Consider the following 25,571-nt stretch of genomic DNA (forward strand, 5'->3'; position numbering starts at 1 on the left):
GTTTTTTGCCCTTCCAAGGCTTTTGGTCATTTTTCAGAAGACGCCGACTCAAGCATTTCTACTGCAGAGAATGTGTTGGAATTTTGCCAACATCAGGCTACCCATCGAAGCTGAAGCAAGCTTTGGATGAACTTTAAGAACGTAAGAAGAGCCCTGCTGGACCACACTGAGAGCCTACCGCATCCAGCATCCTGAATCAATTAGGTAAGTCTGGGAAGTTCACAAGCAGAGCATGCAGAGCTGGTGTCAAGGTAGGCATGGTCAGGCACCAGCCAAAGGCCCACACTGACAAGAGCCCTCTGGAGTTGGTCCTCCTCCTTATCATTGCAACCTGCTTGTTCACCTGTCTCTCACTTCCCACTATGGCACAGACAACAGTGGTGGTGAGAATGAGGAGCGTAGATGCCACTTCCTACTTGTTCACTGGCTCTCTGCCTATCAAGTAAGCAAGTGATAGCAACGATGAAAAAGAGGATGAGGAGCAAAAGCAGCTGGTGACAATGGCAGTGAGAAGTTAGACTCACTGAGGCAGGGGGCCCATTCAAGCTCTCTTGCCCAAGGTCCCTCAGAAACCTGGAACCGGCTCTGAGAGCATGTGCATGAAAAACTGCTGTCAGTCCAATGTACAGCCAAGTCCACCTCCTTGTAGTGCTGCCCATCTGTACGTGTATCAAGGACCTACACAGCTTTCATGTGCAAGTTTCCCTTTGAAAACACAAATGAGCGCTAACAGCCCAAAGTGGAAGAGACTGTGTATCATGGTGGTGGCGCTTTAAAAAAAAATAAATCCCAAACTGGCTTGAATTATAAACAATTAATAAACATTGCCTGGTTCTATAACTGCCACCTTGGCTACAGGACACTTTGATTCATATCAGAGCAGCTAAAGAAGGCAGAAGCCAAAATGTTTTGCTTTAAATTTCAATGTTTGTGTTTTGTTAATCCCTCTACTAACTAACTAAGGGCACAATCCTATGCATGCATAGACAGAGAAAAGGCATACAATTCCTAGCATGCCCCAGCTAACATTGCTGGCTGGGGCATACTGGGAGTTGTAGGCCTTTTCCTCTGTCTAAACATGCATAGGATTGCACCCTAAGGGTGCAATCCTATGCATGTTTAGACAGAGGAAAAGGCCTACAACTCCCAGTATGCCCCAGCCAGTCATGCTGCCTGGGGACTGCTGGAAGTTGTAGGACTTTTCTCTGTCTAAATGTATAGGATTGCGCCCATAAATAAATAAATAACTAAATAAATGCCCGAGAGAGCATTTCTGTAACTATAGCCTGATCCAGACTTCTGGGACAAAGTGTATGGCTACCAGGTCCCAGGGTGTGGCTTGCTTGCAGGCAGGAACCTCTCTCTTTAGAAATTAACCACTGGGGAATTATATTGCGTGTCATTCAGTACAGGGTACATGGAGATTCTTTCAATAGGGTAAAGCTCAAGACATGCGTCATTCTTACAACCACCAGATGAATGGGGTCAGGTAGTGTTGTAGCAGATGATGACTGAAGAGGTAGATAACAAAACACATTTATGATGAAAACAACTAGGAACAATAGCTCACAATTCCTGCCTGCTATGCAAGGAAACTTTAACCCTGGAAGTGTGTAATTGCCTTGATATTGGTTACCATACAACACACTTTAAGCACCAGTTCAGTCAGAAAATGGGGTATTAAATAAGGTTAAAAAAATCAGAAATGAGTGTTCCATGGTTCATGGTGCTATTATGAACAGTTCAACAGGTATTGAAAAGCTTTTGTACTAACAGTGCAATCAGTCTCTGAGTGTAAATCCTTATGTAGGCAAAAGGGCACCATCCACACACGAAGCCCTGTATCAGCAGGCAAGGGGAAACCCCAAAGTTTGCAGAAGTACAAAAAAACTGTAGGGAAAAAATCTGTAAGCAGCACGGGTACCAGTTCAATTAGGACTGAGCCTACTTAGTCACCACAGAATGCTGATTGACTTCAGGGCAGGGGTGCGGGAGACCAAAACCAGAGGGGAGGGGAAAATGGGATATCCTGGAAGAGGGCTGGAACCCACTTGTTCTTTAAAGGTGCAACCCTATGCATGTTTAGGCAGAAAAAAAGTCCTACAACTCCCAGCATTCCTCAGCCAGCCATGTATAGGATTGCACCCTAAATGACTAGCTTGGGTTCTAGGATTTTTAAAATATTCCCTTACCTAGAAACAACTCTCCGCCATCCTACATGCTTCTGTTGCAGATATGGAAAGATGGTACTTCCATGTATCCAAGTAGCAAAGCAGACGATCAAGGTAAGGTTCCACTCAGGGGTTTTGCCTGGCAAGGAGCAAAGTCACTTGCTAGGAAGAATGGGTCTCTTTAGCTGTGGCAGTACAAGCCACTGTGTGAAAAAAAGTCTATTTTTTTCCTTTTACTAAAGGAAACCACCAACAGAATTCTTTGTACAAGGTTTCCCCAGTGGGTTCCAGATTTGACCTGGATGTCACTCAGCCATTAAAGTTCTGTGTGCTACTCTGTCACTTGCCAACAGCATTATCCATCCAGAAGAAGCCAGAAGCTCTTTAGTAGGTCTTAACCTGCCATATAGGTGCTTCATTACCTGAAAACAGTCTTTATTTTGAAGGTTTTAGTATTCTGACCTGAAATGCCCAGGGGAGTCTCCTGTATCTTTTTTCCAAAGTGGCAGAGAAAGGCTTCCCACTAGCAAAGCTAATGTTTCACACCTATTCTGCCAAATATCATGCCTAAAGAGATATTGTCGACAGCGGAAACTGGTCTCTCAAGGCTGCAATCCTGTATACGCTTATCTGTGTTCAAGCCCCACTGTGCCCCGCAGTGCTTACTTCCAAGTAAACATGCATAGGAGGATTGTGCCGTAGTTCTCCCATGCATCTTGTTATCTCTACTGACAAGTATCTTTTCTGAGAGCAGGGAAACGTGAACACCCTCAGTGGAGCTCATGCTTCAGTAAGAGCCTAAATGAATCCAGTGTTCAGCTGCATGGTGCTCACATCCGAAGAGAAAAAATGTTTCCCCATCAGCTCTTTGAAGTGCCTCCATTAAGTGATTTTATACTAATAGGATTTTCCCATGAAAGAAAGACAAGAATGACAAATCACTGAATGCTTGATTAACTCTGCCCCTCTACTAATTTGGATCATGTTAATTGACTCCCTGCCTCCTATGCCACATTCAGCCGTTGTCCACTCCAGTTATGAAAGCGTCTTGATGGGACCCAAAATGCAGCAGTGTGTAAACACAATCCTGCCAAACACAGGGCAGATGGGACATTCTCTGAAACAAGTTCTCTTGGCTTATGGTGACATTGCTGGATCCATGCAGTCTGCTTGCTGAATTGCACTGAATTGCTCATTTCATTCTTGCCTCCCCCTCTTTCTCCCCATTCATTTTTCACACATACTTGTTTCTGGGCTCATTCACAGTCATTAATGTAATTGCTTCAAAAACGGTTTCGTTTCTGTCTGGTGGACTATTTTGGCTTGGAGAAAAGAAATGTCATTGTCCCAGTGCACTGCATTCAAAAGACAGCAAGGACTACCTGGGCTTTTCTTCCAACACGTTTTTGCAGAGTCATGCCATTTGCTGAAATTTAATTGTGACTAAGCATAATGTCTGTGCCTATTACTTTGCAGTTGAATACATGGGACCTATTGCCTGCAGGCAACGTAGCTACGTGTCCATTTCTAGCTCCACCCCACCAGCAGGCTGCAATCCTGCACACACTTACTTGGGAGTATGTCACATTTAAAAATAATGGGGCTTACTCAGAAGCAGGCGAGCATAGAATTACAGCCACAATGTTTTAAGGCAGCCTTCCCCAACCAGATGCCCTCCAGATGTTTTGGACTACAGTTCCTAGCAATCTCAGCTAATATGGCCAATGGTCAGGGACGATGACAGTTCTAGTCAAAAACATCTGGGTGGGACACCAGGTCGGGGAAGGTTGTTTTAAGGGCTGCAATTCTATACCCACTTACCTGGGAGTAAGTCCCACTGAACTCAGTGGGAATTACTTCTGAGTAGACATGTATAGGATTGCACTGTTAGACTGCAATCATGTGCTCACTTACCTGGGAATAAGTCCCATGGAACCCACTCCTTGCATCTCCATGCAGAAGACAGATGCACCTCTAGTTTTTTTTTCCTAGTCATGCAGAGATTAAAGGTACAGGGGGAAAGACTGGCAGTCCTCAAGGCCTGATTTCAATGTTGTGTGTGCACACGCGCATGCAGAAGGGGTGGGAAGACTGACCTGTGGGTGCTGACACACAGCCAGCATGCTGTCTAAACCAGGTACATGTAATAGTAGCATCCTGGCCATGGATTCTGGTCATGCTAATGCTGGTGTGCAGAGGGCACCGAACTGGTTTAAATGTCACCAGCTGCACGTAAGACCATAGAGATGTTTCTTTCGCACATTCAGCATCATTTTTAAATTGGGCCTCTCGCACAGGATGAGTTCTTGACACTGTTCACCATGTGTCAAATACAAAATGAAGGCATGTAGAGGTATTTCTGATGGACACACTAGTTCTCTGAGATTCCTCTCCCTTGGAGGGTTCACCAAAGACGGAGTAGGGCCATTACTGGATGGTGACTGGGCTTGTTTCTTTGCGCTTTTACTATATGTTAATTTTTAAATGCTTAGTATTCACCTATAGATCCAGGTGTAGATTTATTGTTCTACATTGGGGTAGGGAATGTGTGGTCCTCCAGATGCTGCTGGACTGCAACTCTCATCAGCCCTACCCAGCATAGCCAATGGTGAAGGATGATGGGAGCTGCAGTTCAGCAACATCTGGAGGGCCACACATTCCCCATCCTAGCTGTATATATGTATGTTATCTCAACATATGATTCATGGTGTGCAGGAAGAAATTGACTCGGCCTCTGAGCCACCATTTTGTATCTGGCTCTGCCTTCTGAGCTATAATTTTGCACCGGGTTCCTGGTGATAGAACTCAGAGTTCAAGTCAAAAACAAAGCAGATCTCAAAAACCTGAAGTCTGCCCACTCCAGTTTAAAATATGAAACCTGATGCTGAATTCTGTAGCCATGACCAAATTATGTGACTTTTCTTTACTTGCATGGAAAACACACAGGACTGGATATGGGGAACTTACATGGCCTGGCTGGTTGACACTGTTCTTAAGCATCCTCTCCCACTGGTAAGAGTGCAGTTGACTCCGTAGTTTTATGGGCAGCTGACTAGAGGGATGGTGGAGGAAAACTAATTATGAATATAAGCAAATATGCCCATTTTAGGGCAAACTCCACGGCTCTGGTGGATGTGAAGATATCTTAGTTTTCCACCATCATTGCATTGCATAGTGCTAGAAGTCCAGCGGAGCTGCTCTGAGTGATAAAGTTTCCGTTACGTCATGATCCTCACAGCGTAGTCCTTGGTAGCCTTGTGTGATCAGTTTGCAAAGTACTTGGTGGATAAAGCCACGTATCCATTCCTACTTGGATGCCACATTAACAGTATTTTTCAGATGTACCTGTAGATACTGCATGTGCTGTTGTTATGGATACTTTTCAATTTATATAATCTGAGGGTGTAGACAAGATACTTAAGAAAAATGAAGCCAACCACCTGTGCCAATCAGAATATAGGGCTTTGTCACAGGAGTTAATGCCATCAGTATGCTGATGGCATCCAACTCTTGACTTTTCTTTCTATCTTGATCTAGGGAAGCCACAGAGGTTCTAAATGGGTGCCTGGAATCAGTAATTGCTGAATGAAGGTTAATCCAGATAATTCAGAAGTGTTCCTTGTTAGTAAAACAACAAAACTGACAGCAGGAATACAACCTCTTTTAGATGGGGTTGTGCTCCCCTTGAAGAGTCAGGTTTGCAGCTTGCGAGTGCTCCTGTATCAAGCTTTGCTCTTGTATGATCAGGTGGTGGCTGTGTCCATAATACATATAAGTACTTTTGCCCAGCTAGAAGATGGATCTGGCCACGGTCATGCATGTTTTAGTTTCATCAAGGTTAGTTTACTGTAATTCACTCTACATAGGGCTACCAGTATCCAGAAACTACAGCTGGTGCAAAATGCTGCTGCATGTTTTTTGACTGGAGCCAGTTATCAGGAGCATGTAACTCCTTCACTATATTACTCCAATGGCTGCAAGTTCTATTCCAGGCCCACTTTGAAGCACTGGTTATTTAAAGCCCTAAATGTACAATCCTATGCATGTTTAGACAGGAAAGTAGTACAACTCCCAGCCACCATGGCTGGCTGGGGAATGCTGGGAATTGTAGGGCTTTTTTTCTAAGCATGCATAGGATTGCACCTTAAATGACTTATGATCACGATACCTGAAGATCTCCTAGCATACAAACCTACCCACTCCCTGAAGTTATCAGGAGGGGTCCTCTTACATAATTCTGCTGGAAGCTGAGGCTTGGCTGGCGGTAACGAGAGCAATGGCCTACTCTGTTGCTCTGTCCTGGCTTTGGGTTGCCCCACTCTGGAGGATCCCTGATGGCATTTCATACCAAACTGAAGACCTTTTGTTGTTGTTCTAGCCGGATTGCTGGAGGTGTGAGTTATTAATGTTGTTGCAATTTTACTCCGTTGTGTTAATTAATGTGCAGTATCAGCTATAGTATCCGTGTGTTCATTTTTGATTTTTTTAATATGCTATTGTGAGTTGCCTTAAGCAGCTTTTAGATGGAAAAACAGGGCTAGAGTACCTGAAATATAGGCATACATATGTGGACAAACATACACAATGGTATTAACCATCTTGTCAAGGCACACACAAAAATCACATAGAAATATAAAGTGTGTGTGTGTACCCATGTGATCATATCTATAGCCAGTCCTGGACCATTCCCTCTGACTACACTTGGCTTCCAGACTTGGAGAAAGGGAACAGACTAGAGCTTTTCTGATCTTACGTTCAAAAAGAAGAGACACTAAAACAGCCCTCCCCAACCTAGGGGCCTCCAGATACGTTGGGATTACCACTGCCATCATTCCCAGCCAGCAGGGCCATGCTGTCTCTTAATGATGGGAGTTGTAGTCCAACACATCTGGAGGGCCCCAGGTTGGGGAAGGCTGCTCTACAGACATATGATGGAAAACCCTCAAAGGGCTTCTTCACATGGAGCTTTTATCCTGCTACTGAGATTGGTTACTCAATTTTGCAGGTCCTTTAGATGACGTTGTCAACCTTCAGGGCTTCTCCTGCACTAAATGACCTTTATTCCATTAAAAAAAAAAAAAAATCTGAGATAATGAGCTATCAAATCACCCTCTTTGAGTTCCCTGTGAAAAGAGGAAAACCTGCAATAAGAGGAGCTAGACCGCATCGCCATCTAGTGGCTGTATAATTAAACATATGGAAGACTCAGATAAGGGGGGGGGAAGAGTGGGGAAGGAAGTGTGTGTAAAGGGAGTCGGTCATGATCCTGCATTTAAAACAGAAGCAGAAAGCCCTGTTTTAAATGTGGGATTTTAGGCTGGTGTAGAGATGCTCAAAGTCTGCAGTTTGTAATAGTCTTAAAATTGGTTATTCAGACTTAAATTGCACTGGGTGCAAAAGAGGTTTCAAATAACAGGAAGGACTGTTGGGCTAATCCCCCCCCCCCCGTTATTTTGCTTAACATCAAGTCTGGAGAACATGAAAGCTTGCTCACTACTTTAATTGGTCTTAATAAAGGTATAACCCGACTTGTGATTTTTTTAATGGACCAACATGGTTGCCAGACACATTTTTTAATCAGAGGTATGGCATTCATTTTCAAAGTCTGTGCCTGCAATACATTGGCCAGAATTTCCTTCCCTTACTATGAGACCAGAACCAGATTGCAAATAGCAATTGTTTATTCCTGGCTGCAGCTTCTTCAAAATCCCAGACAGAGGGAAATAATCACAGATATGTATTAGCTGGCAAGGACAAGCCTGAACTTGCTTTGCTCTTATTATTCTAGCTTCCAAGGATCATGCTGTGCCCGAGGCTAGGTCAACAGCCCAGTTTATCTGTAAGGATAGAGCTAACGCTGTTTTAAGTTGGCTTTAGCCTAGAGTTAATCATGGAAAAGCTATACTCCCTGCTTTCCAAGATGAGCCCTTATCTGCCCAGGTGGAAGAGAGGAAATCGGATTTCTAATTTAGGAATTGCTGCTCATGATGACAGATCTGTAACTAAGTGAACTGTAATTGCAGACCTCATATCAACACACAACACCCTACAGCAGCTACTAAGGCCAACTGCAGCCCTGGCAGGGTCCACTTCTACACTGATGCCTACCTGAGGTGGGGGGAGGCCAGTTCCAGGCAGCTGATTCTGGGAACTTACAATCATTTTTGTTTCCCAGAATGCCCCACCAGAGTGTTGCCCTGGGGGCACTGCAGGAATTAAAATGGTGGCGTCGCCTGCCATTTTAACATCCTACAATGCCCTGGAGCAATGCTATGTCAGAGCATTGTGGGAGAGTAAGAGGGCAGACCCTGGCACCCAGTAGGAATCATAGCACTGCTGCTCCCTACTAGCAGGTAATCCTAGGGCCCAATGCAAAGAGGCCCGCCAGAGGGCATTTTGTAAAACGAAAAACCTCAACATGTAAAGCCAGCCCTATATAAAAACCACTCTAGATGAGGGTGGGCAGAAAGTAGTTCTGGACCTACTGGTAGAACTCTTTGAGTGATTCTGAATTGTTTAAAATTAGCAGCAATGGAATCCCCCTCCCCCATATTATGTTAGTGAAATGAAGAAAGCTTGAAGGTAAACGGGAGTGAATTTTTGTGTGGAAGGACTGTGAAAACTCCATTCAGTTCTGGTATTCGAAAAAAAATTCCTGGGATTAGCATTCTTTTCTTCTTAATGCTGTGAGCGACATGGCAGCTATATTCTCTCTTTTAAGATTTTGGTATAAAACAGTAACAAAACATGTACAGATTATGAGGCCCATACAGCATTGGAAAATGGTCAGTTTCACAGTACATCATTCCAAAATTTGAGTTGTACAGATTGGGAGGGAGTGGGGAAGTGTTGCTGGATGTGTATTTGCATATGCAAGGAAGGGATTTGTTGTTCAGTTGTTAAGTCGTGGCTCTTCGTTAAGTCATGACTCTTCGTGACCCCATGGACCATAGCACGCCAGGCCTTCCTGTCCTGCGCTCTCTCCCGGAGTGTGCTCCAGTTCATATTCATTGCATCGGTGATGCTATCTAGCCATCTCATCCTCTGCCATCCCCTTCTCCTTTTGCCTTCAATCCTTCCCAGCATCAGGGTCTTTTCCAGTGACTTTTCTCTTCGCATTTGGTGGCCAAAATATTTGAGCTTCAGCTTCAGTATCTGTCTTTCCAATGAGCACTCAGGGTTCATTTCCTTTAGGATTGACTGATTTGACTTCCTTGCAGTCCAGGGGACTCCCAGCACCACAGTTCGAAAGCATCAGTCAGTTCTTCAGCACTCAGCCTTCCTTACAGTCCAGCTCTCACAGCCATACGTTACTACTGGGAAAACCATAGCTTTGATTATGTAGACCTTTGTCGGCAAGGTGATGTCTCTGCTTACTATGCTGTCTAGGTTTGCCATAGCTTTCCTCCCAAGGAGCAAGCGTCTTTTAATTTCATGGCTACAGTCACTGTCTGCGGTGATCTTGGAGCCCAAGAAAGTAAAATCTGTCACTGCTTCCATTTCTTCCCCTTCTATATGCCAGGAAGTGATGGGGCCAGATGCCATGATCTTCGTTTTTTTAATGTTGAGTTTCAAACCAGCTTTTGCACTCTCCACTTTCACCCTCAACAAGAGGCTGTTTAGATCCTCTTCGCTTTCTGCCATTAGGGTGGTATCGTCTGCATATCTGAGGTGGTTGATAATTCTCCCGGCAATCTTCTATAAATAAGTCTCGGCTCAGAATTCTTGAATTCTAAGTGTATGTCTTTTGCATCAGTGTCCAATGGTGGATATCAGGTTTTTATAAAAAAACAAATTAGATTCCACAAGCTTGAAGTCTGCCCACCCCTGCTCCAGAGTCATTTAGGGCAAATATTAAGCTACAGTGCAAACATTCTGCTTTTTAGTTCTTTGATTGCATCTTTAGGTTCACTGGGTATGTTAAATAATTAACTTAATCTCTTTTTAGTAAAACCTGCGTTCTGGTCCTGAGGAATTGTTAGGCATATCTCACCCCAAATTAGCATCCTTATCCTTTTGTCAAAAGAATATGCTAGCATTTGGGGAGAGTTGGTTAATTATGACTGGAAGCTGTATACGTTATAATAGGATACGCCAGGTAGATCTCTTAAGCTAAGCAACTATTCCTGATAACTATTTCTATTGTTCACACAACAGATGATGGTAGCTACTATCTATAGTATATTTTAAAGTGGGTTTAGTACCAGCAGGAAAGTTGGGAATACAGCCATCTAATATTGTTAAAGGGCTTGTCCTGGAGGATCCCCTACCCCCAGCAGCACTAATTCAAGAAAAAAACAGAATGCCCTCCCAACAATCATTTACGGTGAATTGAGGATGGGATGAGACTTCTATCCTGCTTACAACTGCAGGATGTCTGCATTATTTGTGGGAGGAGGTTCGATTTCTCTTTGCTCTCAATTCCTTGACACTGCTAGCAAGCATGGAGAACTGGAGGGAGAGGAGTCTGGGTTCGGACAATCACAGGGGGTGGGGGGAAGCAATTGTGGCTTTCCCCCCTGCCCTTGTGCATGCTCCATGCGTGCCCATCGTTTACAGAATTACCTGCACTGCAGCGCAGGTTGGTGTGTTGTCCAAACCCAGCATGCAGCACAGTGGGGGTAGCTTTGTACTCACCCTACAACCCGTGACTTGCAGTAGGGGTTGTAGGGTGGGTACGAAGTTACCCCCGCTGTGCGCCGGGTTTGACAACATGCCAACCCGTGCTGCAGTGCAGGTTATTATGCAAATGACTGGGCATGCAGGGGTGGGGAGCCACGATGGCTTCTTTTTCCACACCATCGGCCAACCCCCCCCCCCCCCCAGTCTTGCCTATGGCTTGGATAGGAAAGAACAGCAGAAGAAATGCCTGCTTTTTTTCTTATCCAAACTGCAGCAGAAGTGAGAGATTTTCTGAAGCTTCCGGGAATCCTTCTTGCCAGAGGGCAAGGGACCCTCACCCCTGGCAAGTGGATACCTGGCAATCCAGGATCCTCATATCTACAGTGGAGCACATCCCACAAAAGTATAGAAGTCACATACTTTTGAAAATCTTGTGTTTTCATCTTACCATAAAGACAGCAAAATCCAGACAACTGACTAAAAAATGTTAACTCTCGGTACACAGAGGTATTTACATCATGCTTTTATTTAACAGGTTTTAAAATTGTAGTTCTCAGGCACTTATAATGCGCACTTCCCCAGACTTAAGGGGTTATCTCAGTGACTGGTATCTTTCCTGATGAAATATTCTGAGTGCACACATGCATACAAACAGAAGCTGATCTAATTGAAGATACACTCTTTTGACATCTGTCATAGCTATGGAGCTGATACACTACAAGTCCACTACTAAAGACCAAGCTGATTAGTTTCAATTAGTATGTAATACATAGCACGACATCCCACCGCCTCAGCACTCTCTGCCTCAAAATTACCAGGGCGCAATGTTGTAGTAACCGTAAAAGCTACAGCTGTCAGAATTCTCTCTTCTATGCTACTCTTAAATGGTCCAGGGACACTTCTCAGTGACTATACGGCAACCCTGTGCTCTCTTGTTGTCCCAAAGCCTTTTCCTCAAGCCTGTTTCACCTGCTTTTTCCATGAGTTTCTGAACCCATTGCTTATTCTGCCCATTTCTGTCAGCCAGCCAGCCTGTCTAGGATCTCTGATCTTTAAGGTTCTCCATTGCCTAGTACAGGAGGAGGCAACCTTTGGGGTCATGGGACCACATTGTCTCCCCACAGAACCCAACAGGGGCTGTACCCTACCCCCACTGCAGTAGCAGCCAAAATTGCAGCAATTTTGCAGGGCAACAAGGTGTTACCTATTATGTGCCTGGTTCCCAAGCAGAATTGAACTTCCTGCTTATCCTCCCTGCAACACTGGCCAAAATTGCTATGATTTTTGCTGCAAACACCACAAAATTGATGGGGGAGAGGTGATGCAGCCATTCTCTATGTGGCACAGTTGCAGTGGTGGCAGGGGACACACACAGTGGGAGCTGCAAAATGGCCATGAGGGACTGTATGCCCACCCCTGGTCTAGTACCTCATTCCCTGTGAGCTTCCCCATCCTTAGGTTCCCTGTGTAACTCATCTTGCCACAGGATCTGTGAAATGTTTTAACTCCATGCTGCCAACTATCCCTTCTATCCCAGCTAAAGCGGGACTGTGAAGATTTTATTGGTAACTTTGTCCCCTAAGCAGTTTCTATGTTTGTGGAAATCAGCTCAAGCAGTGTTGGAGGCTTCACTGCCACAAGTGCAAAATAATATAGACAGCCATCTTGCTTTCAACCATTTAACTCATCCAACCAGTCACATGGCTTATGTCTGTTCTCTTGGTTGTAGTGTCAGTCTAATCTATTAAGAATATTCAAGCATGAAGGACCTAAGGGAACAGCACTGAGTACGCATCCACACCAAGGATGTTCCTGATACACATTATTGACTTAGGGTTGTTCTCATATTGCAATTAAAAAATTGACTTATCTCTTCCCTGTTTGTAACAAAAACTTTAAGTGCTCTGTAAAACTATGAAGACAGGCCGAGAATAGTCTAAAAAATCTATTCTCTCTGGCCCCAATGATTTAGATTTTCCATTCCATGGCTCCCCTTGTCACATATTTTCACTCATACACAGGATGAAGTGCCTACCCACTCTGTGCCCCCATGAGTCCAATCAGACACATCTCCCATTCACATCACTTGTCCTAACTATCTGGGATGCTGGGAGATGCATCTTATTTCTACAAGGGCTTCCTGCCTACATGCAAAGTCATGCTCCTTAGGAGTAATCCAGTGTGACAAGAGCCATATTGGATTACTGGAGTCTCTTCCCTCACTTAACCCCCTTCTCTTGATCGTGTAGAGGAAGGATGGGAAACCTCAGGCCAGGAGGCCAAATCCAGCCCTTCAGGGTTCCCCAGATGGCCATGCCCTTTCCTCCAACCATCAATCCTTTCAGTTTCCCACCTTTTGTGCATTTTCCCTGTTCTGATATTTTGAAGTGCTTCTTCTAAGGCTTAGCTACTAGCTGTAAGAGCTTTTAATCTACAATATGCTTTTGGGGGGATATTTTTGGCCCCTACGATTTTGCCTTTGGCTCTGCCCCTTTTGTCTTCAGACCCACCCACCACTGGAACGCAGCCCCTGAGCACATCTCTGAAATTTAATTCAGTGGTCAGGCTGAAAGAGGTTCACCACCCCTGCTGTAAAGATTGGGGGTTTCCCCGATTTTGGTAGTCATCCACACTTCCTTAACTGAACCTTGACCTGTTCAAGGCTCAGCATGTTATATAACCTCTAAGACTGCATCAATTTAAGATTTAGAATTTTTATTTTGTTGTGTGCTACCTTCTAGTTTTTTCCCTTTCCCTTAAGGCTTTGGGTTTGTGATCAACTATTTTACTTCCACATACAATAGGTTCACCTATGTTACATGGCTGTTTAAAGGGGAGGTAAAAGGACAAATAGATTAGGGCTCTGTCCAGCAGTGACCAGAAATGTTTGCTAACACCTGTTCCCCTCCAAGTAACTTTAACCCGCAGGTCTGTGGGCTCTCACTTGCCTCAGACTTAGGGTGAATTGAATGGGTGCTCCCAACATCAATAAGGAATACACAAGCTAGCCAAGTCTGCCTAGCAGGGCCTGTGGTGTATTTTCTTCAAACCTACCTACAAAGCTAAAAATGTGATCTGACCAGTCAGGAGAAACAGACTTGAGGAACAAGCTCCCTTGTGTTTGAGAACACTGGGCTCATTTTTTAAAAATACATTTTATTTTGTTAATCTCAGACAGCAGCCGCCCATGCTGTGTCACAACTCACTATTAAAACTGAAGATAAAGCAGCTGTTAAAGTTCCAACCTCTATGCTTATTACCAATAAAACTTGGCATAGTAAAAGGCACTTTTCATTCAGTAGTTCATTCTTGCAATAAACTGACAGGGTTAAGTTAATATTGTTCCTCCTTTCCTTATATTGAGAATAAAGAGTAAAAGAAGCCAAAAATACTTTAAAAGTGTGAGAACAAATCAAGAGTTCTTCACTGGCACTTGGCCAGGCTGGCTGTAGCTCCTTAGAATTGTGATAGTAATTTCTCTGCATATTCTACCCACAAATATTAGTGTTTATTCACTAAAAAGCATGCGAGTCATGGAGAAAGGCTACTACAGAATTAAGCTAAATACGTAAGGGGCAATGATCACAATGCATGAGCATCTTAGGACTGTTTCACTCAAAACTGCTCTTACATTGACAGCGTTGTCAGCAAGACATTCAGTGCATACTTCTGTGCATGATGTTTGCACATTTATCCATTTCATCAGGTCTGAACAAAGATGTGAAATCGTGGTTAGCAGATGCTATGGCTAAGTGCGATTTCCTCCCAAAGTGAATTGAGTGATAAGGCCATCATAAACTATTGTCATTAGCTGAATAACATCATACCCTTCTGTGTACTGAATACCATGAATTATTCTGTTAAGATGTTGACTACTATCTAGAAGAACATACGTACACCTCCCATTGCACTTTTAACTCCCTCAAGTTCATATACCACTTCATGTGTGAATTAAACACTTATGTAACAGCCATTTTTCCCACAAAAAGCTCTCCAATTTAAGAGAAAAATCCATCAACTGCTGTTTTAAATACATGTCCTGAGGTGGGGGAAGGGAAAGAAAATGGGAAATCCATGTCCTTTGTAGATACCTGTTCTTGTTAAGAGACAGATAAGGTACTTGCAGTGATCACGATGCTGCAAGCAGGAACAAAATGCCAAGGGATGCAATCAGGTAGTGGTCACTCTTCGTAAGATCACAACTTCGGACCGATCCCTACCTAGAACTTGCCAGGTAAAGGCAACCCAGACAGCTTTGCATTTTACAAACAGCACAAGGGTATCCCAGCTACCTTTGCCTAGACCAGGTCACGCAGCCATCAGAGGCAATTAACGCTTAACAAATGCCCAATTTACCAGAAGGATTTACTGTACCAGTGTTTCGCAATTCTGCTCCTATGGTACATCATGTTCCCTTTACACTAGTTTCAGACCTCAATGTCCAAGCGAGTGTTCTACACTGAAAACATTTGACTGTTGAGGTCAAATTTAGGGGACCTATTCCTATCCTGCTGTCACCTATAAAAGGGCTGCCACCAGGTTCTAGTACAAAATTACTAAGAAGGGCCAAACAGCTACTACTGAACTAGTGGTTTTGTGGAGCACCTAGTATAGTTTGGACTCTTTTTCTCTAACATGCACCTAGGTTTGTATGTGCTAGATCTAAATGCTTTAAGGAGGCTGGCTGTATCCCTTCTCTCTGTTTTTCAGCAAGGCTATCTCTGGGTGAGATGCTGCCTACTGATATGCAGGGGTTTAGTAGTAGGATAAAGAATGCATAATACATATGTGCTTTGTGCCCAAAACGAGTTTCAGTAGGACTTTACTGTCCACAACCACCCCTGATCTCCCAAACAAGGCTATATTCCACCACGAGCCTACTGAAACAGCTCTACTCCAAGTGAGCTGTGTATGGAATGCTTTATCTACATAGCTTGACAAGGCACACTGAAACTCTGCAAGAAGCCTTAAATGAAGAGTTATTTCCCTTTATGTTCCTGTTTCAGATAAACTCCTAAACATTCACCATCTTTGGATGACCATGTACTTATCTTTCAATGCTAGATAAGGAAATTGAACCAGATCGTTTCAAGCAGTATGGATTTAATCTAAATGCATGAGACCAGTCATTTTCTAGGTACATGACCAACTTATATTTTGGCATTCTAAGCACATGCCATAAATGGCTTTGGTTGTGGATAAACATTGCATGCAACATTTGTTTAATGCAGAGCATTTTAACGCTTTGTGGACATGACAAAGCTAAATTTTGTTCTTCATTTTGAATCTCTAGGTTGCAAGCTCACTTTTGGTACACATGTTTGAGTGCTTCATTAGTCAAATGCAAAGGCTTACTTCATGCTAGGCCAGACATTACTATAACTTGTTTGGATGTGTTGTAATAATATGGACCATGATAAAAGTAATTACCTCCAGATCAGACATATTTCAAAAGAAGCTTTGTGGGACCTGTTACTTATGTATGAACACTCTGTGAACACCCAATTAACCAGACATCAACACAGTGAAATTTGATTATGGCTTCAAACTGTTTGCAATAGCAGATTTGAATTAAACTGTACACAAGTCTACCTGAATGTTATATTTTGCATGAATGCCAAGATACAAAAGTTAAATACTTAGAACGATTTGTAACCAAAACTTTAATCCAAAGATCTCCAAGAGTTTACAGTGACATGACAACTTATGCACAATAAGGACATTTTGCACTTACAATGTACCCTTATGCATCCACTTTTACCCAGTCACGGGTCCTTATTTTGGTCTGCTCGATAGTGAAAATTGTTAGGCAGCACGTATTTTCGCAGTTTAAGTAGTGCTCTACACAGAAAGGTAAAAAACTTAATCTACACTTTACACAATAGAAGGTAGTTCTGACTAAGCTGGTATAAATCAGAACTTGAACAGTTTTAGAAAAAAGTCTACCTACAAGGCTTTCACAGTCCCTTTGCTGTCTACCGGTTTTCTTCTTTCCACTATTCTGACCAACTAATTAAGCCTCCAAGTCTCACCCTGCACAGATTGCCCATTTGTGAGTGTAGCAAATGCTCATGATCAATAGTCCATGTGTGCTGAGAACTTTCTTTCAAGTTTAGATCCTGAAAAGATTTCAAAACACAACCCAAAAGACTAAGAACATTTGCCATTGCATGGCTTTTGAGGTTTTATTTGGTAAGTCTATGCAAGGTAATTAGCTAACACTAAAGCAAATCAAAGTTATGCTTAAGGGTACACTGTATAGCAACGAGTTTATTACACTTCATATGACCTGTTCAGAACCATACACAGATTCACAACTGTTACATTTGTCACCTGTTAACAAGAGACAAGGAAAACAAAATTTGACAGCTAAAACATCTTAAAAATGCACCAAGCTTATGAAGTCTTAAAGAAAACAATGTTCTGTACATACTCCTTTCTTCAGATCTAGTGTGAGTTCCTGTACATTACTCTTCCTGAAGTTCTATTTCCTGTCATTTGACCTGGAGCGGCTAGATAAAATATACATTAAAGATTCTCAGTTAAACAATGTAAGGTGAATTCCCAATCCAATGTACTTCAGCATCATTATCTAAATCTTGTCATGTTTTTGTATCCAAATAAGTTTAAGTTACATTTCAAATTTCAACTTGACCATTATACATATTGAATTAATGGGCTATTAATTAGTGCATTAGCAAGATTTAATCTAGTGAACACACTTCTGACTTACCCTATACAGAGGCTAGTGTTCTTACCTACGAGATCTGGAAAATGAACGAGAAGGCTTATGATTTCTCTCCCTTGACAGTGATCTCTCTCTCCTTCTATCTCTAGAAAGGGACCTGTAAGAGGAATATTCAGAATTACAAGAGAATGTATATTAAGATTGAGGTGATTCTGGAATAAAACAGTTCACTAATGTAAATGCATTTTCAGAGGCCTTTCTCAATTTCAGTCTTTGAACAACACAAATGCTAATTAATTAATTATAGCTGACGTGCTCTCTGTTCAGTGATTCAGCTTTAATGCATTAACTTGTACAATGCTTTGAAGTCATGCCTGAAAGGAAGTTCATTTTTAAGGCATATTTTTAAATGAAAAATTTGTAATTCAACACTGATACTGAAGAGCAATTTCAAATGCAAGGTTGTAACTTCATTTATCACACTTAATGCCAGAAAAATTCCAGAATTTTTAAGGTGTGATTTCTGTTTAGGCTGCAATTTGAAAAAAAAAAGTTTAAAAGTTTGGCAAGTCAATTGCAGTAGTTTAACATGTAAGCTGTCCTTTGAACAACCTGAGCTACGTTCAAGTGAAGTGTTCTAGAAGTTTTAGCTACTTCACTTCATGTCATCAGTTTAAAGTAGTGGGGAAGGCCCCTTATTCTATTCTAAATCTCTCGACAATCCAAATTTAGTATCAATGCTTTACCTGCTGCGGCTACGGGAGAAGCTTCTCCTTCGTGGAGATCTACAATCAAAAACAGAAAAGTGAGTATTTTCATAAATTCAGCACTACTGGGGTGAGGCAATTCCCAACTTGTCAAGTCACTGTTGGGCCCAGTGAATGTGCCAAGATAAATGGCACCCATCGTCCAGCAAAATGGAAAGATTCAGGCATTAAAAAACTTGGTGTGATCAGCATGTTTCCAACCATGAGTTTGCTTTAACTAACACCACATCATAGCAAACCTGTCCAATGCAGCACTTCCATCTCAACTAAATCCGCTGCCTAGAACACTAAACCAAAGTCCCAGAAGTAGTTCCAAAATTGGTATAAACCAGTATTTTGGAACCCATGCAAGGCCAAGTCCTCAACAGGACATAATGTACCAAGTGAAAGACTAACGCACACAGTGACAATGCCATTAAACGCCCTTAGAACTGCACATTTGTGAATGTAAATTTTAAACTGTCATAGTGTGTTTAGTCTAAAGAATCTTAGTTTGCCCAGTTTATCCCAAAAAGTAATTGTTTAAGAAGTTCCGAAACCGTTAGTAAAACAGTTTAAAGGTGAAAGGAGTTGGCAGATTTTGCAAGGAAAAACTAAGTTAGCAATTAAGTGTAGCTTGCCATCTCACATGCAAATATACTGCAGTTTAGTTACTTATATTAAATATCCTTAACACCCTTAAAAGTTTTATTTAAGCAACATATGTATGTTACCACGAAATTATGCACAGCCAGCCTTTGATTGAAAAAAAATAATTACTTATAAGCCGCTTACTCCTTATTTTAACCAGCAGTAAACTGTATAAGCAGGAAAAACTTACTAGTTTTTGGTTTCAACAAGCTAGAAATGGTGAGGTGAGGCTGCCGGACTGACTGCCAAGAAGAATTTGCTGAAAAGGTTTTGCCAGATGTTGCGTTGTATTTAGTTGGTTGGCGAAGGGGGTGTTGTGGATTTTTCCTGCTTTTTTGTTAGCCGAAGGCTGCTGCTGTAGTTGTTGTGAAGACATTTGGTAAATAAACAGCTGAGCTGATTGGCCGGGAATGTGTGGGCGGTCGAGGTGGCTGCTGCCGATTTGGTTAAGGTTGGAGAGAAGGCTGAGAGAAAACAGCATGCTCGGGAACCAAAGGGCGGTGCAACCTGACGACTGGCCATGCCTGGGTCATGTGAAACGACACCAGCCAAGCTGAATGGGGCGCGCTGGTCACATGACGCTGAAAGGGCTAGTTGACTGGCTAATGCAGACTCAGAGGGTGGTGAGAAGAGACATGATGGTGACTCTGTAACGGGTTCATTTTTATTAATAGATGGACCAAAAAGCATAAAAAAATGAAAAACAAGCCATCAGTACAACCATCTATTAGCTAACAAATACTCCTATCGTGTTCTACAGTGAAAGGGAATAGGTTTCACTCTTATCTTGTATGGACTTCATTCACCTGCAGTAGGTTGTCAAGCCCTTGCAGAAATCAGTATTTAAGTACTGAAGTGAATATTTAACACCCAGCCAAGTTGTCTGGGTCAGAGAATGCATCATCAAATATAAGTCTGCTTTATTTTGAAATTTAGTACCGCAGAACTCAAAGGATGGGGAGTCCTATTTCAATGGTTCTACTACTATCAAGTTTAGCTAAGTAACTGTTCATTGCTTTAGCATTCTTTATAAACAGTTGCCTGCCTGGCATTACTTGTGCTAGTGGAAAAACCTCTTGAGTGAAAAAAGCCAAGCTGTTGTAAGTAATGTTTACCAACAATGGAGTAAAGAAAAACAAAAAACCATGTTGGAGTACTGGGAAGAAAAAGGAAGCGACTAGAAGATGAATAGACTTCAGAAGGAAAGATGATAATCCATGTTAGAGGGCACTATCAACTGGTATAGACACCTAAGGATAAAAGTCAGTATTCAACAGTGTATCCCTCTAACACATGCTTAATGCTTTAGAATTTGGCGATTCAATATTGACAGACATCAATATACTTTTAAAAGCCTATTATGCCAAAAAGATAATACTGCCAGCATCACTATGCAAGTTTTTTGGTCCTACATACCTGCGGCGAGGTGGAGGACTTCTCCTGCGATAGTCATCTCGAGGACGTCTACCCCATGAGGGAGGTGGACCACGGTTCCGACTACGTTTTTCACCATTGGACAGTTCCACCCTGACACGACACCCACAAAGTGTTCTGCGAGATAAGATCATGATGGTCAATGCCAATATCCAAGCGGCACCAAACATTTCAACAACTTCTGGAAAGAACCTCTCTGCCTATGCATTTCTCTACGCAAGTAATAGACACACAACCTTACAGGCCAGTCTATTGGTTGTGTTTTGCTGAAGTGGAATGGCATAACATGCAGAAATCAATGCTGATACTGTCCGAAATATGACTGAAATTTGTTTACACACTGAGCCATTAGCCCTTTGCAAAGTTAGAGCACTTAAATGTTTGGAGACTAAATCAGAAGCTATGAAGTGTCAACTACATCTATAACATGCCTGAATTACTTTCAAAAAAGTCCTCCTTATGCAAGGATTGTATTTTACAGAATAGATTACTTCCCTTTGTAGGAAAATCAGTTGTATTTCTGTTCATACCTCCACACACACAAGAAAGGCCGTGACTGCAAATTTTTTTCAACAAGTCTATTTGCAATGTGTTTCTCTGCATTATTATTAATACAATTAAGCAGTGTGGGTAATCTGACTGCCCACATACAAGCACAACTAGAACGTAAATGCACTTTACCTCCCATCTAGTTCTCTCACTGCATCAGCAGCATCACGCGGGTCTTCAAATTCAACGAAAGCAAAACCAGGGGGATTTCTAGCAACCCACACACTACGCAGTGGTCCATAATAGCCAAAAGCTCGTTCCAATTCAGTTTTGTTGCCATTGTTCCCAAGGTTACCTACATAAACCTTGCAGTCCAGTGGACACGAATCACGATGCATCTCTGAAAAATATGCAAGAGAAAAAATTGTCTTCTGTTCACAGTAAAAATTAACCCACGCTAAGGCTTGCCACACAACAATCTCTTAAATTATAAGAGATTTTATAACAACCCGAGTCTAGCATTCAGATGTTGAAAATGCAGTGGATGACAAGACTTCCAACTGAAAATGCACTTAAGACAGATCTGTCTATCGCTAGTACTGTTTCCAGAAACTAGTTATGAATTTAGAGTCCAAATGGGTCAAATCAAAAAGGGCAAAAAGAAACCTTGAAAGAGAGGCGGGAGCTGTAGCCCATCTTTCCCCCCTATTCAGGACGTTCCTGTTTTAAAATGGAACGGCACCGTTGTGCCTCCAAAGGCGTGCACTTTCAAATCACCAAGGCAAGCCTCTCACCACGCAGCCCGTTAAGGATACGAGCTAGGCCGTATCCTCGTTCACTCACGAGGTAACTGAAGGCTTGTAATTACGCCTAGTAGGTGGCGCGCCTTCAAAGCCGGTTCCCGCCCAGCCAGGCATCCTTCGACCCCCACGACTCTCCCTCCCTCGCCTTAAGTCTGGGCATACAACGACAGTGCCCCTTGTGCCCAGTCGGCTCCTTTTCCCTTTTATCCACGGGACTATCTTCCTGGCAGAAGGCCTGACGTTACTTCAACCATACAAAATGGCGGCGGCTCTTTGTCCGCTGTCTCAACCGCGAGGCCTTCCATCCCGACCCAGCCCCTCCCTCACCGGCTTCCGGGCCAGGAGTGCGAAGGACTCTCGGGAACTAATACTACTCGTTCTCCTTCGCCGCCTCCTTTACTTCGTCCCTCAGCAACCTAAGCTCGATCGGTAGCTCTTGCTTTCCCGCCAAGACTCGATTCTGCTGCCGCTCTCACTTCTTCGCACTGGACAAAATGGCGGATGGCACCTACACGCCCTGAATTTATATACGTCCTGCCCACCTAAGCACGTGACCAGAACTTTCACCAATTACAAATCGCTTCTCCGGTGATCGACGTTTCTCTGCGCCCTACCCTTTCCCAGGCCCGTGGCTCTTTTTCAAGAAGCAGCTCCTCCTTTGCTCCTATTCACAAGGCTATGCTCTTTTATCCAAAAGGCAGGGTCGTACTCACCATAGCAACTAAAGAAGAGGGGGAGGGGGAGGTTCGGTAGGGCCGGCTGGCAGCACCTCACGGAGGCACTGGAAGAGGTCGGACTTAGGACGGAAGCATGTCGCTCTCGGTATTTTCTTCTAGCACAAAGGACGGCCAGGGTTCACCCACTCCATTCCCTCCTTGATACCGTTGTTCAGGCTGCCGAGTTCGTAACTCGGTTTGGTGCATTTAAAAGCTCTCGGATAATCTTGTTTTACTTTTAAGGGATCTCCCATTTGAGCCTCTGTGCATTTTTAACCAGAACCCACCGTGGATTGTAGGCAAGAAAAAAAAAAAAATGCTTAAAAGAGAGGTACCTCAGTTTAAGTATTCTTACCAAGGAGTGCCCTTCGAAACCCCATGAGGCTTTAACTTTCGAATACTTGTTTATTATTTATCTATTGCATTTCTATACTGTCTTTCTGGGACCAGCCAAGGCGGTTTACAAAACGTCCAAAACATAAAAACCATAGTCAAAAACATAATAGAACATTAAAAACTAGGACTGGGCTGCAAGGATGTGGTTTATTCAGCGGGGAATGAAAGACAATGCTCATATCTGCACTTCATGGTCTTGCGGGGCTGTCTTTACATGGCAGTGTGAATTACTTCACTTATTTCAAAACCCGATTGGTTGTGATATATAAATAATATGCATTCTGCATAGGACAAACAGGCCAGGCTCTATACAAAAGAATAGGTGGGCACAAATCTGAAATCAGAAATGGCAATGTGAAAAAAACCAGTGGAGGAACATTTTAAACTCCCAGGAAACTGTTGTCACTAACCTTAAAGTGGTCATTCTGGAACAAGGGAACTTCAAAAGCATATCTCAGTCTGAAAAAGCTATGCTGCCATTCATGAAGGGGTTCAACTCTTACCTCCTCTAGCTTGAACAGGGACAAAAGGTTTTTTTAATCATTAAAATCATACTAGCTTACCAGTGTAAAGATGTTAATGTTACCACCCAACAATTGTTTTGTGAATGGCCATAGTTAAGGTGATTATCACTATCTGTACTTTATGTTTTATTTCCCTCAGACCTCACTCTACAGTTTTTCACACACACACTCCCGTCTCTTATGTGTATATCTACTTGTAACTCAGGATAACACTTCATGCATCTGGTGAAGTCAACTGTAATCCATGAAAGCTTATGCCGTAATGAATTTGTTAGTCTTTAAGATGATACAAGACTTCATTGTTTTTGCTGCAACAGACTAACACAGCTTCACCTCTGGAAAGTGTAATAGGATTGCAGCCTTAAACACATTAACTTGAAGTTAGTCCCATAGAGTTTAATTTTAGGATTGCTTATTTACTTATGAATACTTGAGGTAGTAACCCTTTAGTAAATCCCATACAGGACTTTTTAGTGTTGCCACCTTTTTTCCTAGTCCTCCTCCTGGTGCTCTTTAACAGTAATGTGATGCACAGAAATGTAGCAGGTACAACTTTCCCCATGGCTTACCTTTATGCCAAGGAAACAGCCTCTTGGCACTGCTCAGCTCCAAGCACAACTCCCTTGAGAAGGAACTGTCACTGTGGCAGTTTCCTCCACCTATCTCAAACTACTCTCGGCTATTGTAGTGCATACTGATGGAGAGGGAGACCCTCCACCCAAAAGATGTGGCTTACCAGTCCTAAATCGGACTGTCCTAAAGCAAAATTATTGCTTTATTTTAATTTCTATTATTTTATTATATTTATTTGTTATTTGTCATGCCCTAAAGAGGACAGAGCAGTGTGTGCCATCTAGCCTGCCTTGCACCACTAGGCTAGGCTCAGTTACAGTAGAGGATGCTGCCCCATTGCCAATGTTAAAGTAAGATTTAATGGCTATCTTTATCCGCTTCTCTTCATGTAATGGAATTGGGAGGGGGTGCCATCTTGTCCTCTGCCTCAAGCAGCAAAATGTCTTGGGCCAACCCTCCCACCGCCCAGAGCCCATCAGTGTCCCTGCCCCCCTTTTCAGAGTCCCTTCTGAGGCCAGCTGAAGCCAGATCTAAGTAGGGTGGGGAAAAGGATACCTATCTACCACTCGGGGAGGGGGTTGGGGAAAGAGAAACAGCAAAGTGTAAGCCTGTATTGTCTTGTACTATGAGGGGCGGGCCTTTCAGGGTGCACATGAGGAATGGTTGCTGAAGTCTTAGTGGGTGAGGCAGCCAGTGGAGGGGTGATGAGGGGGGAAGGGAGGTGCGCTGGGATGCTACCTGGAGGGTTGGCCTATCATGTGAAACAGGGTGGGGGAAACTGGTTGCAAGCATTGCTAGCGTAAAACGGTGGGTCACAAAGCCTGCTGACTGGCTCAGCTGTGCCTGCATGTGGGAGCCCCTCCCCACCTTTTTAAATATGGGGTTGTCCTCTGGATACATTTCTGTGACTGTCTGCATATAAAATGTGAACTGTTCCACCCCGCTAGGGCTCCTTCTGCAGCCCCTATATTTCTGACATCTGTGGTTGGGCACTGAGGCTGAGGGCAAGGGGGAAAAACTAATGCCCATGATGTGCTTGATTCCTGATTTCTGCTGTGGCTGCTCTGTGGTGTTTACAACATGGGGTTGAATCCAAGGAGCTCCCTCTCTCTTGTTTCTGACATGACTGTTGCTGTCCAGGCATCCAAAAGATGAGTGGGGACACATTGCTCTTCTCCCCTTGCGAGGTTTGAACATTCCCAAGCCCTATGCAGTGAATCATTTGAGAAGGATGCCGAGTGTGGCTGTAGATCCTATAGCGCGTGGCTACTTCGCAAAAGAGTATTCTCCCTTGGTGGGGGGCTATGTGTTCTTGCTGCAACCAAGTGGTTACTGTGTTGTGTGATCTTGCCTTCCTTCCCCTTCAGTGTTCTCCTCCAAAATGGTGGCTATGAATAGCATAAAGGGACTTGAAGCTCTGCCTGGAGGAATGTCTGGGGATTTGCAGCAGTGCTGTAGTCTTTGCTTGTGCTACAGGAGTTCATAGAGTCGGGGTGCTGTGGCTTTTTTGTGTGTGGTGTGATGTAGACAGGTGTCCTGGGGACATGTCCTTGTTGTGAGTTCATTGGCTCCCTCCATGTGTGGGTGGCATGTGAGTGTAGTCACTGGCGCAGCCCATGATTGATGGAAATTGGCAGAGTTCTCATGGGTGCTGAGGCATGTCTGCCATATTTGCACCATTTTGGAACTTCAGTGTTGTGTATTTCGCCCTTCCCCCTGATCACATATCACAGGGATGGGGATCCTCCTGCTCACGAG

At 43.3% G+C, this 25,571-nt stretch overlaps 1 protein-coding gene across 1 annotated transcript; it reads right to left on the bottom strand.

Annotated features, from left to right (window-relative positions):
* Window positions 1-1,162: 1,162 nt before the first annotated feature.
* Window positions 1,163-22,101, bottom strand: SRSF3 (serine and arginine rich splicing factor 3). The gene is made up of 6 exons (XM_084852997.1): window positions 21,932-22,101; window positions 20,994-21,201; window positions 20,295-20,429; window positions 18,228-18,266; window positions 17,552-17,638; window positions 1,163-17,305 (listed from the first exon to the last, which is right to left on the bottom strand). The coding sequence occupies exons 2-6, from the start codon at window positions 21,197-21,199 to the stop codon at window positions 17,278-17,280; spliced, it is 495 nt and encodes a 164-aa protein (XP_084709123.1). The 5' UTR covers window positions 21,200-21,201; window positions 21,932-22,101; the 3' UTR covers window positions 1,163-17,277.
* Between the last annotated feature and the right edge of the window lie 3,470 nt (window positions 22,102-25,571).

Source organism: Heloderma suspectum, chromosome 4, assembly GCF_057233095.1.
Source record: "Heloderma suspectum isolate Gila_16-S chromosome 4, 16-S_ref, whole genome shotgun sequence".
In the NCBI taxonomy this organism is placed as follows: Eukaryota; Metazoa; Chordata; class Lepidosauria; order Squamata; family Helodermatidae; genus Heloderma; species Heloderma suspectum.

Excerpts from the sequence above, each read along its gene's own strand:
- SRSF3 (XM_084852997.1), bottom strand. The coding sequence starts at position 21,199 with ATGCATCGTGATTCGTGTCCACTGGACTGCAAGGTTTATGTAGGTAAC. Across the intron at positions 20,430-20,993 it reads GTGAGAGAACTAGATGGGAG|AACACTTTGTGGGTGTCGTG; the intron begins GTAAAGTGCATT and ends CTTATCTCGCAG. Across the intron at positions 18,267-20,294 it reads AGTCCTCCACCTCGCCGCAG|ATCTCCACGAAGGAGAAGCT; the intron begins GTATGTAGGACC and ends TTTTGATTGTAG.